Source organism: Odontesthes bonariensis, chromosome 9 (assembly GCF_027942865.1).
Source record: "Odontesthes bonariensis isolate fOdoBon6 chromosome 9, fOdoBon6.hap1, whole genome shotgun sequence".
Classification (NCBI taxonomy): domain Eukaryota; kingdom Metazoa; phylum Chordata; class Actinopteri; order Atheriniformes; family Atherinopsidae; genus Odontesthes; species Odontesthes bonariensis.
In genome coordinates this window covers 27,334,704-27,347,925 of record NC_134514.1, presented here as the reverse complement: position 1 = coordinate 27,347,925, position 13,222 = coordinate 27,334,704, and the positions used below count along the sequence as shown (strand labels likewise).

The 13,222-nt window shown below is 42.9% G+C and overlaps 1 protein-coding gene across 1 annotated transcript in view; it reads left to right on the top strand.

Annotated features, from left to right (window-relative positions):
• Positions 1-11,953, top strand: part of ankrd13b (ankyrin repeat domain 13B) — a 50,915-nt gene extending 38,962 nt beyond the window's left edge. The window contains exons 11-15 of the mRNA XM_075473908.1: positions 945-1,102; positions 1,286-1,474; positions 2,397-2,560; positions 8,671-8,747; positions 10,578-11,953. Coding sequence (XP_075330023.1) covers positions 945-1,102; positions 1,286-1,474; positions 2,397-2,560; positions 8,671-8,747; positions 10,578-10,779 — 790 coding nt within the window. The 3' untranslated portion in view covers positions 10,780-11,953. The remainder of the gene's footprint in view (positions 1-944; positions 1,103-1,285; positions 1,475-2,396; positions 2,561-8,670; positions 8,748-10,577) is intronic.
• Positions 11,954-13,222: the final 1,269 nt, after the last annotated feature.

Genomic DNA, 13,222 nt, shown 5'->3' with positions numbered 1-13,222 from the left:
GACCTGAGTCCTTGGATCTAAGAGCTCTGCTGGGTTTATATTCTATGAACATATCACAGATGTATTTTGGGCTTCTCCTGGTCTTTTTGGGAGAGGAAACCTTTAATTCTGTTGATGTTTCTGAGGTGGTAAAAAGCTGCCTTGGTGACAGCTTTGATGTGGCTGCTGAAAGTCAGATCTGAGTCTATCAACACTCCGAGGTTACCAACTTGGTCAGTGATTGTAAGGTCCCGAGTCTCAAGATATGTACCAACGCTGACCCTCTTCTCTTTGCTCCCAAACAGAATGATCTCAGTTTTGTCTTCATTTAATTGTAGAAAATTCTCTCTCATCCAAAGGGGATGACTCATAGCACATTGTCCTCACTCCGGTATATTAAAAACAAAACATGAAGGAATCCTACTGTGGCTCTCAAGAGGAAAACGTAAAGAAATTGTGAAAATTAGAACTCAAACAGGACTTGGGCTCCAGAGGTGAAAGACGACTGTAACGTGACGTATTGATTACATTTATGAACTGAGTCTCTTTCACCCGCCTGCCAAACAACTTTACACTCTATCCAGTCTTCCTCTGACTGTTGGTCTGCCTGTCATTTTCAGCTGTCTGCTCCATCATTCTCCACCACTAACTGAAGAGTGACTGGACATGATGAGGATAAATTCTTTGCGCCATTCGACCTGCCTCTCAATTCTGTGTTCATTATCGCACAAATTAGAGTATAAGAATTGATCGAGCTGGATTTGAACACGACTCAGCAGCTTGCAGACAGACGCTGTTAGCTGATGTAATCAGTGTCTTCATGTACCTCTGGCCAAAGAACTGTCTGATGGAGGACATGCATTGCTTTAATTCTACTCCAGTCGGAAGTGGGTGATGTTCATCAACGAACTCCTTCCTTTGTCACCGGTCACCAGTATCTTCAGAGTGTGTGTTCTTGTTTCCAGGTTTAAAGCCAAGTTGTGGATGTGCGAGTCCCATCCTCTGTCCCTGGCAGAGCAAGTGGTGCCCATCATCGACCTCATGGCGATCTCGAACGCTCTGTTCGCTAAGCTGCGCGACTTCATCACTCTGCGGTTGCCGCCCGGCTTCCCTGTCAAAATCGGTGAGCGCCGGGTGGGGAAGATGGTTGGATGAATGACGGAGGGGGGTTGACAGGAAAATGAAAAGCTAATAAACACGAGACAGAGGGAGTGACATGAATTCAGAGAGGGAGTTACAGGACGGGATAGATTAATCATTTTAAAAAAAAACGCTGATAAAAGATGGTTCTTTCCATTCCCTGCAGAAATCCCCCTGTACCACATCCTAAACGCCAGGATCACCTTCAGCAACCTGAACGGCTGTGAGGAAGGAACCGGCGGCCGCACTGACAACGAAATTGGGGTGGAGGGGGATGGACAGAGGGACACCCCGAGGACAGACACCCCGTCTCCAGGCAGTGACTCCTCCAGCGTCTCCAGCTCCAGCTCCACCAGTGAGACGGCGCTCCCACCATATTTCCAAACACCCCGCTCCTCAGCTGATGTCGTTACTGATGAGTCTCAGCTGTTCACGCTCCATCTTTTTTTTTCCTGACAAGCCGCTTTATAAATCCACACTAATATTTGCTGCAGGAATCTTTACTTTACACTGGGAGGAGAAATGCCCCTCGTAAGCAAAAAAAAAATCTACCAATGGAACTAGTGAAAATCTGCTTGTCAAGATTTCTTGAAATACAATATGATATTTAAGACTTTTGAGTTAAAAGTGATCTTGAAATTAGCTTAAAAACCTCTTCAAAGGAAAAAAAAAAGCTTGTTTCATGTGAAATATGACTCAAAACAAGATGTTTTCAAGACTTTTTCACTCACTTAACAAGATATTCAAGATGTATTGTATTAAAACAAGTCCCTATATCTTGCTGAAATGGTACTTGTTAGGCAATTGTATCTTAGACTTATATATAAGTGTAATGAGATACTCAATGAGAAAAATATACTTGGTAAGATTTAGATTTTTTCCAGTGTATAAACAGGGCTGCTTGATGGGGTTATGAGCAGTTTTTATCACTGACTTTTAATGCCTGGTTTTGTTCTTTGAGTTCAAATCAACATAGGCATAACTCCTTGTGTTGCTGCTTTGGAAATCCCTGATGTTATCATGCAGAAATAATCCACCTTGAGTCGCTTGAGTTGCAGTGCTATTAAAGCACTCACGGCTGAGTAGTGTAATTATTTTCTTCATAATATAGTAGAGAGAAAATGAAGGGCTACATCATAGGGCTCTTCATATCTCGATCTTTTGCTCAGAAATGATTCCTGTGTTTCCTCTTCCACTCATCTCCTTTAGTTTCCTATAACGTCAGATAACACTCCCTTCCATTTTTTGCCCTTTTCCTCCCCCCCTGTGTGAAACAGTGTCGTGCCGAGCCGGAGAGATTCCCTTGTGTGTGTTCGAGCCCCCGCCTGGATACACCATGCTAGGAGGCAAACAGAGAGACAGCATGAGGGATGAGGAGGAAGACTTGCTACAGTTTGCTATACAACAGAGTCTCCTGGAGGCTGGATCTGAATATGATCAGGTAACTCTTGAGAGATCATCGTCTATTCTGAAATAAAAGAACCACCATACAGAAATCGGCGTTTAATTAGTTGTTGGGAGCCAATCCCACACACCACTTATCTGTTTAGATGGTGAAATAGATCCATTGTATCCTCAGATTGTTCATCCTGTCTGAGGTGTACATGTGAGATGTCCGTAAATTAAGTTTTAAAGCTTATTTCGAGGTTGAGCTCGCCCTTGCAGCTCTAAGCTCATCCAACTCAGTGAGAATAAGCCTGGCAACACAATTGTCGTGTTTCCTCCAATGTAATCAGACTTGATACGTGATAAATACCTGCAACTGCTAATGGGTTGTCTGACCTGGATTTGAGTGCCAGGCCTTTTCTCACAAAAAAAAAACAAATGCCAGATGATACTGAGTGTTAGCTGTTTATTTTTTTTCTTTTCTTTTAGTTGGGAAGCAATATTTAGTTGGTGTTGCTACTATAACAAAAATGTTAGATGAACCTCTGTAAATCTATAGAAAATTTGTCTTTTTTAAAGGTAAAACTAAAACAAAATGGGGCTCTCATTCCTGTCCTCTAGGTTTATATGAAGATAATGCGAACATGACAGGATCTATTTTCTCTATTTCTCTAGCTCTTGTGATTTAAAAGGGAACAGGTGAATAGGACAATTTGTTATTTGAAATGACTCAAAAATCAAGGACAGTAGGGGCGTTGCCAGGCATGATAGGTAACTGCTATAGCTTTGCTATAGTGGCTAATATCAAAGCTATGGGTCACTTACGCCGAAACAGTTTTTCTTAAGTTATTTGAAAATGTTGAGAGTAAGTTTAGCATTTTCTCATTGCTGTCTGTTTAGACCTTAAAGAGAACATATTTTTAAGAGACTGAGGAGTTTTCAGCAAATGCTAAAGCTAACTTGATTAGCATCCATAGTTTTCATTAGCTGTGATATGGATGCAAACTCATTGAAACTCTTAGTTAAAAACTTTGAAAGTGTATTTTACACATTCTACTTGACACTATAATGGTCTACAAAACCAGAAAGAAAAAAAAACATTACGTCCAAAAAAACATAGACTAAAGCCTGATTAATTTAGCCTGGGCGAAAGCCGACTGTTGACTCCGTCAAACAGTCTGGAAAAACCCAAGAGGAATCCGTTTCCATGGAGGGCGGGACCTTACCCAGCAACTTAAATTCATTGGAGTTCCCTTAACCAATCAGTAATGTTTAGAAAGGACGTAGGTTATGCGCCGAGGTTCATGCTTACTCTCGCAAGGCTCTAGCTCGCGAATCACGCTTCCCACATCCGCTTTCATTATACCGGTACCATTTGATAAATCAAACTTTTCCCAAAGCCAGTTGGAAGGAGAGCTACGACATCCTTGCCACTAACAAAATTGACGAGGCATTCCTCTTGCTCTTGTTTTAATTGTGTAATGCTCTCCAGGGTTGAGACAACTTCATGGATAGCTTCTAGCGTTCTTCCGTCGCCATGTTTATTTCCGCTGCGGTTGAACTACAATTATATGGACTACAATGGACTCCGCGCGTGAGTTCTGCGTCACCACTCGCAACTGTTTGCTGATTGGCAAAACACTGAGCGAACCGAGGTAGGGGGATTTGGCCAGACTATGTGCGGAGCCAAAATCTTTGGGTGGAAGTACGTAGGATGGCGTCGCCAGGCTATGATTAATTATGTTCGTCGGCCAAAATTCCTGTCGAGGCGACGGAGACTCGCGGAGAAAGCAAGGGTTGTGATTGGTCGGCTAACAACATCATTTCCGGAATCACTTTTTCGGTTTAGCTCCTTCCTCTCAGAACAACAACACCGCCATTTTTGAAAGAGTTTACTGTGCGCCGGTCAACATTTGGTCAAAATTATTTGCATTTCAATATCAATAAGCTCCAACTCCAACAACAGTCTTCCTCTCTCGGTCGCCATCGTTCACTGTGAGCAGTGGAACGGAGCCGGAAGGTAAACAATCAATCAACGACTTTCACGATAGACGTCCCGAGATTGGGTCGTCTAACGTAGTGACGCCTACTGATCGGGAGGTGAATTGCATTGCTCTGCTCCGCTGTCATATGGGGTTCCGCAGGGTTCAATTTTAGGGCCCCTGCTTTTTTCTCTGTACTTGCTGCCCCTGGGTTCCATCCTGAGAAAGCATGGTATCTCTTTCCATTGCTATGCTGATGACAGCCAGATCTATGTGCCCCTAAAGAAGAAAAATGCTTTCTCTCTGAAGCCACTTCTGTTATGTCTTGAAGACATTAAAGTCTGGATCTCCTTAAACTTTTTAAAATTTAACGAGAAGAAGACAGAAGTGATGGTGTTTGGTCCCAGTGGCTCCTGTGAATCCCCTCCTGTTGACTTGGGCCCCTTGGTGCAATACAGGAAGCCAACAGTCACAAACTTGGGTTTTAAGATGGACAGTGATTTTAAATTGGACCGGCAAATTTGTGCAGTAGTGAAGTCCAGCTTTTTTTATCTCAGGCAGCTGGCAAAGGTGAAGCCCTTCCTCGCACGCACGCACTTTGAGACAGTAATCCACGCCTTCATCACATCACGGCTGGAATACTGCAATGCACTTTATCTTGGAGTCAGCCAGTCCTCCCTCACACGTCTCCAGTTGGTCCAAAACGCTGCCGCTCGCCTCCTAACTGGAACACGTAAGAGGGAGCACATCACTCCCATTTTAGCCTCCCTCCACTGGCTGCCTGTGCATTTTAGAGTCCATTTTAAGATTCTTTTATTTGTTTTTAAATCTTTAAATGGACTCGCCCCGCCTTACCTCTCTGAGCTGTTCCATCCGTATGCTCCTGCCCGATGCCTCAGGTCAGCTGATCAGCTGCTCCTGGAGGTACCGAGGGCCAAGCGGAAGCTCAGAGGAGACAGAGCCTTTTCCACTGCCGGTCCAAAACTGTGGAACAACCTCCCGTTTCACATTAGACAGGCCCCTTCACTGCCCATTTTTAAAACCCGTCTTAAGACCCATTTTTATTCCCTGGCTTTTAACCCAGCATGAGACTCTGTTTCTAGTATTGTTTTATTGTTTTTATTATTTTAATATTGTTTTTGTTTATTGTTGTTTTTACATTGTTCTTGTGTTTTAAGCCTTGTTTTATTTTGTGTTGTACAGCACTTTGTTTCAGCTACGGCTGTGTTAAAAGGCTATATAATAAAGTTGATGATGATGATGCGTATCCGACAGCCCGACGGAGAACTTCGAAAGGTTTAGACCACGGAGTCGGATTGATGGATAGCGACGGAGAAGCATACCGAGGCCTTAAGTCATAATTATAGTGAGAACAATAACTTTTCACAATAATTTAATGCAACTAAACTGTTTGTGGAAAATGTATTGCCTCCTCTAATAGAAAATGACAATGAAAAAACAGCCATGAATCTAAACAATTAGCATTCAACACAAGTCCCAAGTTCACCAGAGAATGGACCTCCTGGCCTTTCTCATCCGCTTGTCAAGCTCCCAGACACAGATCTCCCTAATTTATGTCTATGCTCACACTCTGTGTTGGCATCCTGGAGCAGCTTCTGCTCTCTGAGGGATGGTGACACAGTGGAAGTCTCTAAAAACTTTTTTTTTTTTTTGCTTTTAGCTAATTATTCCAGGAACCAACAAACTAATGTTGATTGATAATAATAAAAAAAAAGCCTTTGGATTTCGCACACACAGCAAATCAGCTGGCTTAATCATAGTGAAAAAAGACACGAAAGCTGCTTGTGAGGCACAGTGTGAGCTTTCACTTTAGATTTTTGTCTGCATTGGCATCTACTTCAAACTCTTCTGATCTATTGTGACATCTTGTGTTTTTTTTGGTGTTGTATTTCACATGTCTGAGCCAACGTGAATGACAGAAAGTGACCCTCACCAAAGTGAATCCATCAAATGAATCAAAGTCTTTAGTGTACATTTCCTCTGTCAAGGTAGAGGACAAGGTGGAGAAAATAGTAGCAGCCAAGACGGTATTGTGGATCAATGAACCGGGGGATAGCAACATTTTTAGTTTTCAAGTTTTGGTGCCTTATCAATCATGGTGGACAGTGTTCTTGCCTATAAAACACAGCAATAGATTCAACAATGAGTCAAGCAAGACCAGGCGCCTGCATGCACTGAAGTATGGAAAAAGCAGCGCATTTTAAAGTAAAAACACTCAAAGGTGAAGTAAAATCAATAAGGAGGATAAATTGCTTCCGATATGTGGAGCCCAGACCTATTTTATTTAACTCTGCCTCGGGATAAGAGCTGTTTTCAAATCTCTGATTCAGATTCTGGACCTGATTGGTCCCCTGGCTTTCTTCTTTCTTCTCGGGGTGCAGAGATTGAGGTATAAATAGGTTTGTTGAGACAGCTCAAAGAACATCCTCAAAAGAGTTTCTTTTAGCTGAGAAACAAAGGGGATGAGAGGGAGAGGAGACCGGGCTCTGTAAAGTCATCCCCAGCAGCCTGCTGTTGTTAGCAGCTTAACAGGTGCTTCAAACAGTGCTGACAGAGGAGATGAGGCTTTTAATTGCGGCTGGAATATTAAAGCGAGACGGGCATCAAAGGATTACACAGCTGACACGGTGTGTGTTACAGATTTTACTGCAGCACAAATCGATCAGTTGTTGACCTCCAGAAAGTCATTTGTGAGTTGAAGACGGAAAACTGGAATGAAACAGAATCTGAAGCTCTGTAGTTTTCACAGTGATTTGGGGACAACCGCTATTTTTAGTCTATTTTCCCTACTTTCTTTCTCCAAAACAAACAAGAAGAGGTCTCACTTTAAAAAATGTTGTTCTGCCCCCCTTTCTTAAAGATCTATTCTTTTATAACACTGTTAACATATCCTTAAATCCTTAATCCTGTGTTGCCAGATGTAATCTGAACAAAATCAGGCATAAATGCAATGTTTGGAGGATTTCTACTTTGAATCAGCTTAGCGCCACCTACAGTCTTACAAAGGCACATTTAGACAGCCCGAGTGTAGCACACAGATGATCGGAGGAACCGCCTCCGACTAGTTGCTCTGATGCGAACATCAGAGTGTTTCTGTGTTTACTTTTTCATTGCTTTCAACAATGTTAGAGATGCACCACTCACAGTCCTTATGAGCCAGCGACTGCTGCCCTGCTAGCTGCCACCAGAGCGCTCATCCGCCACGTAGGATAGATTTGCATGTGAAATCTGAGCCCTGCGTGGAAATACAAAACTCTTTTCATTCTTAATTTATTTTCATGAAGTTTTTCTCTATCCTGAATGTTAGAAATTTGTTTGCCGTGGCAGATCTAGTGCACTAGACTAGAGAACCCGGAGCTTTGTGTGGGCTCAGAGTTATTCACAGCATTTATATAGTAATATGTCAGCCTCGGAAAGTCCTTTCTTTTCTTTTTTTTTTTTACTTTTTTTGTTCGACTGTTAGCTTTATGATGTATTGTATTGGCAAATTAAACTTTGATTAAGACAAGGCATTTTCATCTGAACACCCAGAGGCAAACGAAATAAATCCAATTCTGCAGGCGGGACAGATGCCCATTACGCAAACATGGCCTAAACATGGTGTATCTTGAATATTTTGTTATTATTATTATCTCAAGTAGTTATTGCTGTGAACAAGGTTAAGGTTTTGGCACAGAGGTGACAGAAATACTGTTCTCATGATCGTAGCAATACGATCTACTTTATTCTGCTATCTCCCGACTCTTATTGGGTAGTGACATGGCCGCCTTAGCTTCTGGCAGCCGTGGCTCTGAGCTGTGCATTTCTAATATTGTTGAAAGCGATAGAAAGAGATTGCAATGACTTTTCTGGTGCTTCCACTTGCGTGCCACATTGTACAATTTAGCTTCCACTTCTTGAGAATGAGGATAAGTTGTAGTCATAGCCTTGGGCCATTTTAACGTGGCAATAATTTATTAAATGTACAATTTTTGGATTGAGATTTTAGGGGATTGATGAGTGCTGGAACGGGATTTTAATTTTGTGTGAGGTACGTTCGCACTTTAGTGTAGATTGACAGGAAGACGCCATCAGGAGGGAGGATGCTGTTGTTTCACGAAGCCCTCAGTCTTTCTGTCCTTCCTCTCTCTGATTTCCTGTGCTGCCTCCTCTGCATTTCTAGGTGACCATCTGGGAGGCGCTGACCAATAGCAAGCCCGGAACGCACACCCTGTCCTGCGACCCCAGCCGCCTCGACAGGTCAGAAGTAAATGTTCTTTACATCTGCATGTTTCAGCCCAATAACTGACCCTTCTGTTATCGAGAACCGCAGAAAAGTTTGATAAAAGCTTCGATGAATAGAAAAAGAGTGGTACTTTCATCTATGGGCAAAAAAATCCTCTAACAAAAAGAATGTTAGCCTACAGGACTGTCAGCATAACGGGGAAATATCCTGCCATTCCCCTGTCTCGGACTTCCTCTCGGTCCTGTCATGCATTCTTATTCTTGCGGTCCTCCATTGTATATTTCCCCGTTCTGTAGCTCTGTCCTTCTATCCTCGCCTTACATCCTGTATTCCTGTCGCTCTATTTTCTTATCCATCCTGCTATTCTTCTCTCATCTCTTATCTCCTCCGCACGGCTTTATGTATGTTTGTTTTCCTTGTCTTTTTTTGTCAGCTTGAGTGCAGGAGAGGAGTTTCCTGCTATCACAGGCGACCTGTGGCCTGCTAACTTTCTCGGTTGTCACCGTTTGCTTCCGTGCCGTGTGTTTGCACCAAAGCAATAAGAAATGAGGAAAAAGAAAGCACTTCTCCTCCAATGATATGGTTTTATGTTTCAGGACGTAATAAGAGCCCATCTTACCCTTACTTGGTCTTACAATGAGTGAAATACAGCCTCAGATGAACAAAAACACACATCACAGTGTGTGATGCATGCGTTTAAAAATCTGATCATTACAGCCAAACATCTCCCCTTTAGTCTCATCTGTCTAAAGGACATTGTTCCAGAAGTCTTTTGTTTTTTTTAAGATGTAACTTTACAAATCTAAGCCATGTTTTTTTTTTTTTTTTTTTTTTAGAGGGAAGAGGCTTTCTCCTGCGAAACAGTCTTTTTCAAACTGTACCATAGTGAACTTTAACATTTAACATGCTAACTGAGGCCTGTGGAGTCTGAGATGTAGCCCCTTGAGTGTTTTGTAATTTTTGCCAAATCTGACCTTGGAGTGAACTCCTGGGACAATTTGCAACCGTCTTGAATATTTTCCAATCGTGAATAATCTTTCTCACTATAGAAGTGAGAAAGGTTGAAGTAAAGTGTTGTTTGGAAATGTAACCCTTCCCTGATTGATGGGCAGCAACAGTTGCTTTTCCTCACATCATTGCAGGTGTCTTTCCTCCTTGGCATTGTGTAAACATAGAACTTTTCTGATCTTGTTGCTTTGATGGTACTTTTCCATGATTTATAGTTTATATTACTGCTGATTTGAGTGTCATTTTAATCCCTTTCCACGCTGTCATGCAGTGCGATTCACTCGTTGCTTAACTCGTGTTTCTCATTTATTTTGGGATTGCACCTACTCTCACGTCTTTTGGATTGACCTAAATAATTTTATAAACAACAAAATTGACTTTTATTACAAACTGAACATCCAGCATGTTTTATTTGATCTGACTCAAAATGAGGAAAGAAATCCAGGAAAATTTTATATTATCAACCTTCTTTTAATATTTGCTAAATTTCATATTCATTGTACTACATTTACACACCAGCATCCAAACCTTATTGTATTTAAAGCACTCTTTTCATCCTATTTAGGATCTTTGGAAAATTGTATGAATTCTAAAGCCAGCAAAACAAGAAGATGATGTGAAGAATATAATTTAATTTAAATCATTTACCTCAAGCTCTTTTATTTGACTTCTTTTGTTTATGGATCTCTAATTTAAAATGGTGAAATATATTTTATTTTTGTAACTACCTTTTGTCCTACTGTGATGCAATATTTTCCTGTTTATATGTTATGTTCAATTATGCAATAAAAACAAATAAATAACTCATGTTTCTCTTTTCTCTCCCTCTGCCTTAGGACCCCCCAGCACAAGCCCCGCCCCCCCTCCAGCCTCTGCTCCACCCCCTCCAAGAAGCAGCCGCCGGCCTGCAGCTACGACGAGCAGCTGCGCATCGCCATGGAGATCTCGGCCCGGGAGCAGAAGGAGGCGGACCTGCGGCGGCGGCGGGAGGAGGAGGAGCTGCAGCGCATCATCCAGCTGTCGCTCATGGAGAAATGAGAGGGGCGGGTCCGCAGAGGAAGGGTCTGAGCCGGGGTCACGGGGGGGAGAAAAGGGCACAACTGGCGACGCGAAAACTTTAAGCACACTCTCCAGGTGGCTGGAGACAAACACCCAAATTATCTTAGTGGTTTTATACGATCAAATCGCCTCCTTCTCTCTTCTCCCATCACCCTCCGCCAGACCTTTCCCCCACGAAGCCATACGGTGACGAGGCCGTCGGGCCTTTAGACAGCCAGAGAGGTGTCCTCTCTGCGGTACTCTCTTGACCAGTGCCAGTTTACAACCAACAATACACCCAATACAAGTTTGGTGGATTTCCTCTGTGGACGAGGGATGTCTGACTGTCTGTAGGTGTGTGTGTGAGTGTTTGAAAACCAGCTGTCTGCAACAGGTCAACAGATCTGCCCTGAAAAACTTAGTGTGTAAGGCCAACTCCCTGTTCCAGCACTGACACACACACACACACACACACACACACACACACACACATTGAGCCCTTGTGCGACTGACTCGTGTGGTTTTTCCCTCCTTAGTGTGAGTCAGTGGTGTCGAGAGCCCTCTTTGTTAAAGTAGAGAGGGAACGTGGAAAAAATATACGACTTCCTCAGTTTTTAATGAAAATTCTGAAGTAACAGGCTGGTGCAATTCCTTTTTTTCTTCTCTCTCCCTTTCTTGTTTTAATTTGCACAAAATCCAGATGTACTGTGCTTGTGGTTGGATCACATATACGACTGTTAATGGATGTTGTCGATGAGTTTGAGCACAAAGTGAAGTGAGGTCAGTTCTAGTTTTAGCCCAGTTGGGTGAGACCGCGGGACGAACACGTGGTGCACTGACTATAATGTTTGCAAATGAGTTTGCTTGTGTGTTGTAAAGCTAATATAAAAGTACAATGCGAGTGTTATATGAGTGGACTGTGGATTAGAGATGTTCCTGGAAGATATTTGCATCTGCTCCCCTTACATGAAGGGATTCTGTGTTTCTCTCTCTGTTCGGGTCACGGTACATTATGTAAACAATATCTCAGCTGCGGCGCGCACCTGCGTGAGGTTAATTCTGTCTGCCTCGCGTCCTTCCGGTAGTTTGGGTGCGAGCTCCCTGAGGGGCTTCAAACTGCCAACAGCAGCTTTGTTTTGCAACACACATGAGGTTAAAAATCCCCCCCCCCCCCCCCCAAAAAAAAAAACACAATTGTAAGTAACTTAAATGTTGCAGACAAAGCAAGAGAACATGAGGACAGGGACAGCTTTTGTTTATCTCGTTTTTTTTTTAATGATTTCTAGAAATGTTCAACTTTCACACTCTTAAGATCAGCACAAACCGAGGAGATCCACCTTCCGTCTCCTCTTCAGTCCTCTTCTGTTTGTTTTTTACTTTTTAAAAAACGACGCCTCCAGATGTTCTCTTGATACACGCTGAGAAGCGAATTCTGATGATTCCAATAAAGAAACATCTTTTAGGACCGCAGCGTATTTGCGTGTGTTTTGTTTTGCATTTGAACTCATGCTCAAATTTTTCCAGGGCCTCTTGGTGACCAAAAAAAAAAGAAAAAAGAAGAAGAGAAAGAAGCCATTTCTCAGGAGACGGGCCCTTCTGCAGTCAGAGAGCTGATCTGTTTTTAGCTGCCGCCACCTCTGTCGTCTTCTCTGTGACACAGATTCCACGACGTCTCAGCCAGATCCGACCAAGTTCTTTTGACTGCGTTTATTTTAGGCTCGACAGGGAGGAAAAGAGGAGCTTAGTGACTGTAAACCCATTTTGGAACACTATTCGGGGCACAGGTAGTTGGAAATATGCAATAACATTACAGGAACTCTTTTGGCCCATATCTGGCCCACACCTGACATGTTCATCCAGCCCACATACAGCATGGAATGATGGCACTTAGGCGGTCCGCTCATGTTTGTCAAAAGTGGGCCACAACTAAGCCATCACAATGCCAGACGTCAACCAAAAACAGACCAAATAAACCAGCACTCAACCGGATGTGGGCCACTGTGCATTTGAATTCTGTCCAGAACTGGTTTACACTCTATGACCTTGACTAACCTGCACACTTAGGGAGTCACAACCATGATAAAATGGTACGTCAAATATGAAAACATAGAATAATGGTCTGATAATGGCCATTATGGTACCCCCCAGATACTGTTTGAATGGTGGCATGCAGTGGTCCAGTCTTGTTGAGACTCATCTTGCGGTCGAAGATGGGGAAACCTGCTAAAAAAAAATTGAAGAAATGACCAAACACGAGAAAAAGCTGGTGGCCCAGCTTTTTCAAGCCCTCAAGTGGCCCACATCTGCATGCTATCTGGGAACTTTCCCCCTTGCCTCACACTGGGAGTGACATCAGGACGGTGCACATGCTGGGCCTCAGGTGTGTGTTGAGGGCATTTGCAAAAGGCCATCAGGACAAACTAAGGTGTGTGTCTGTTAAATA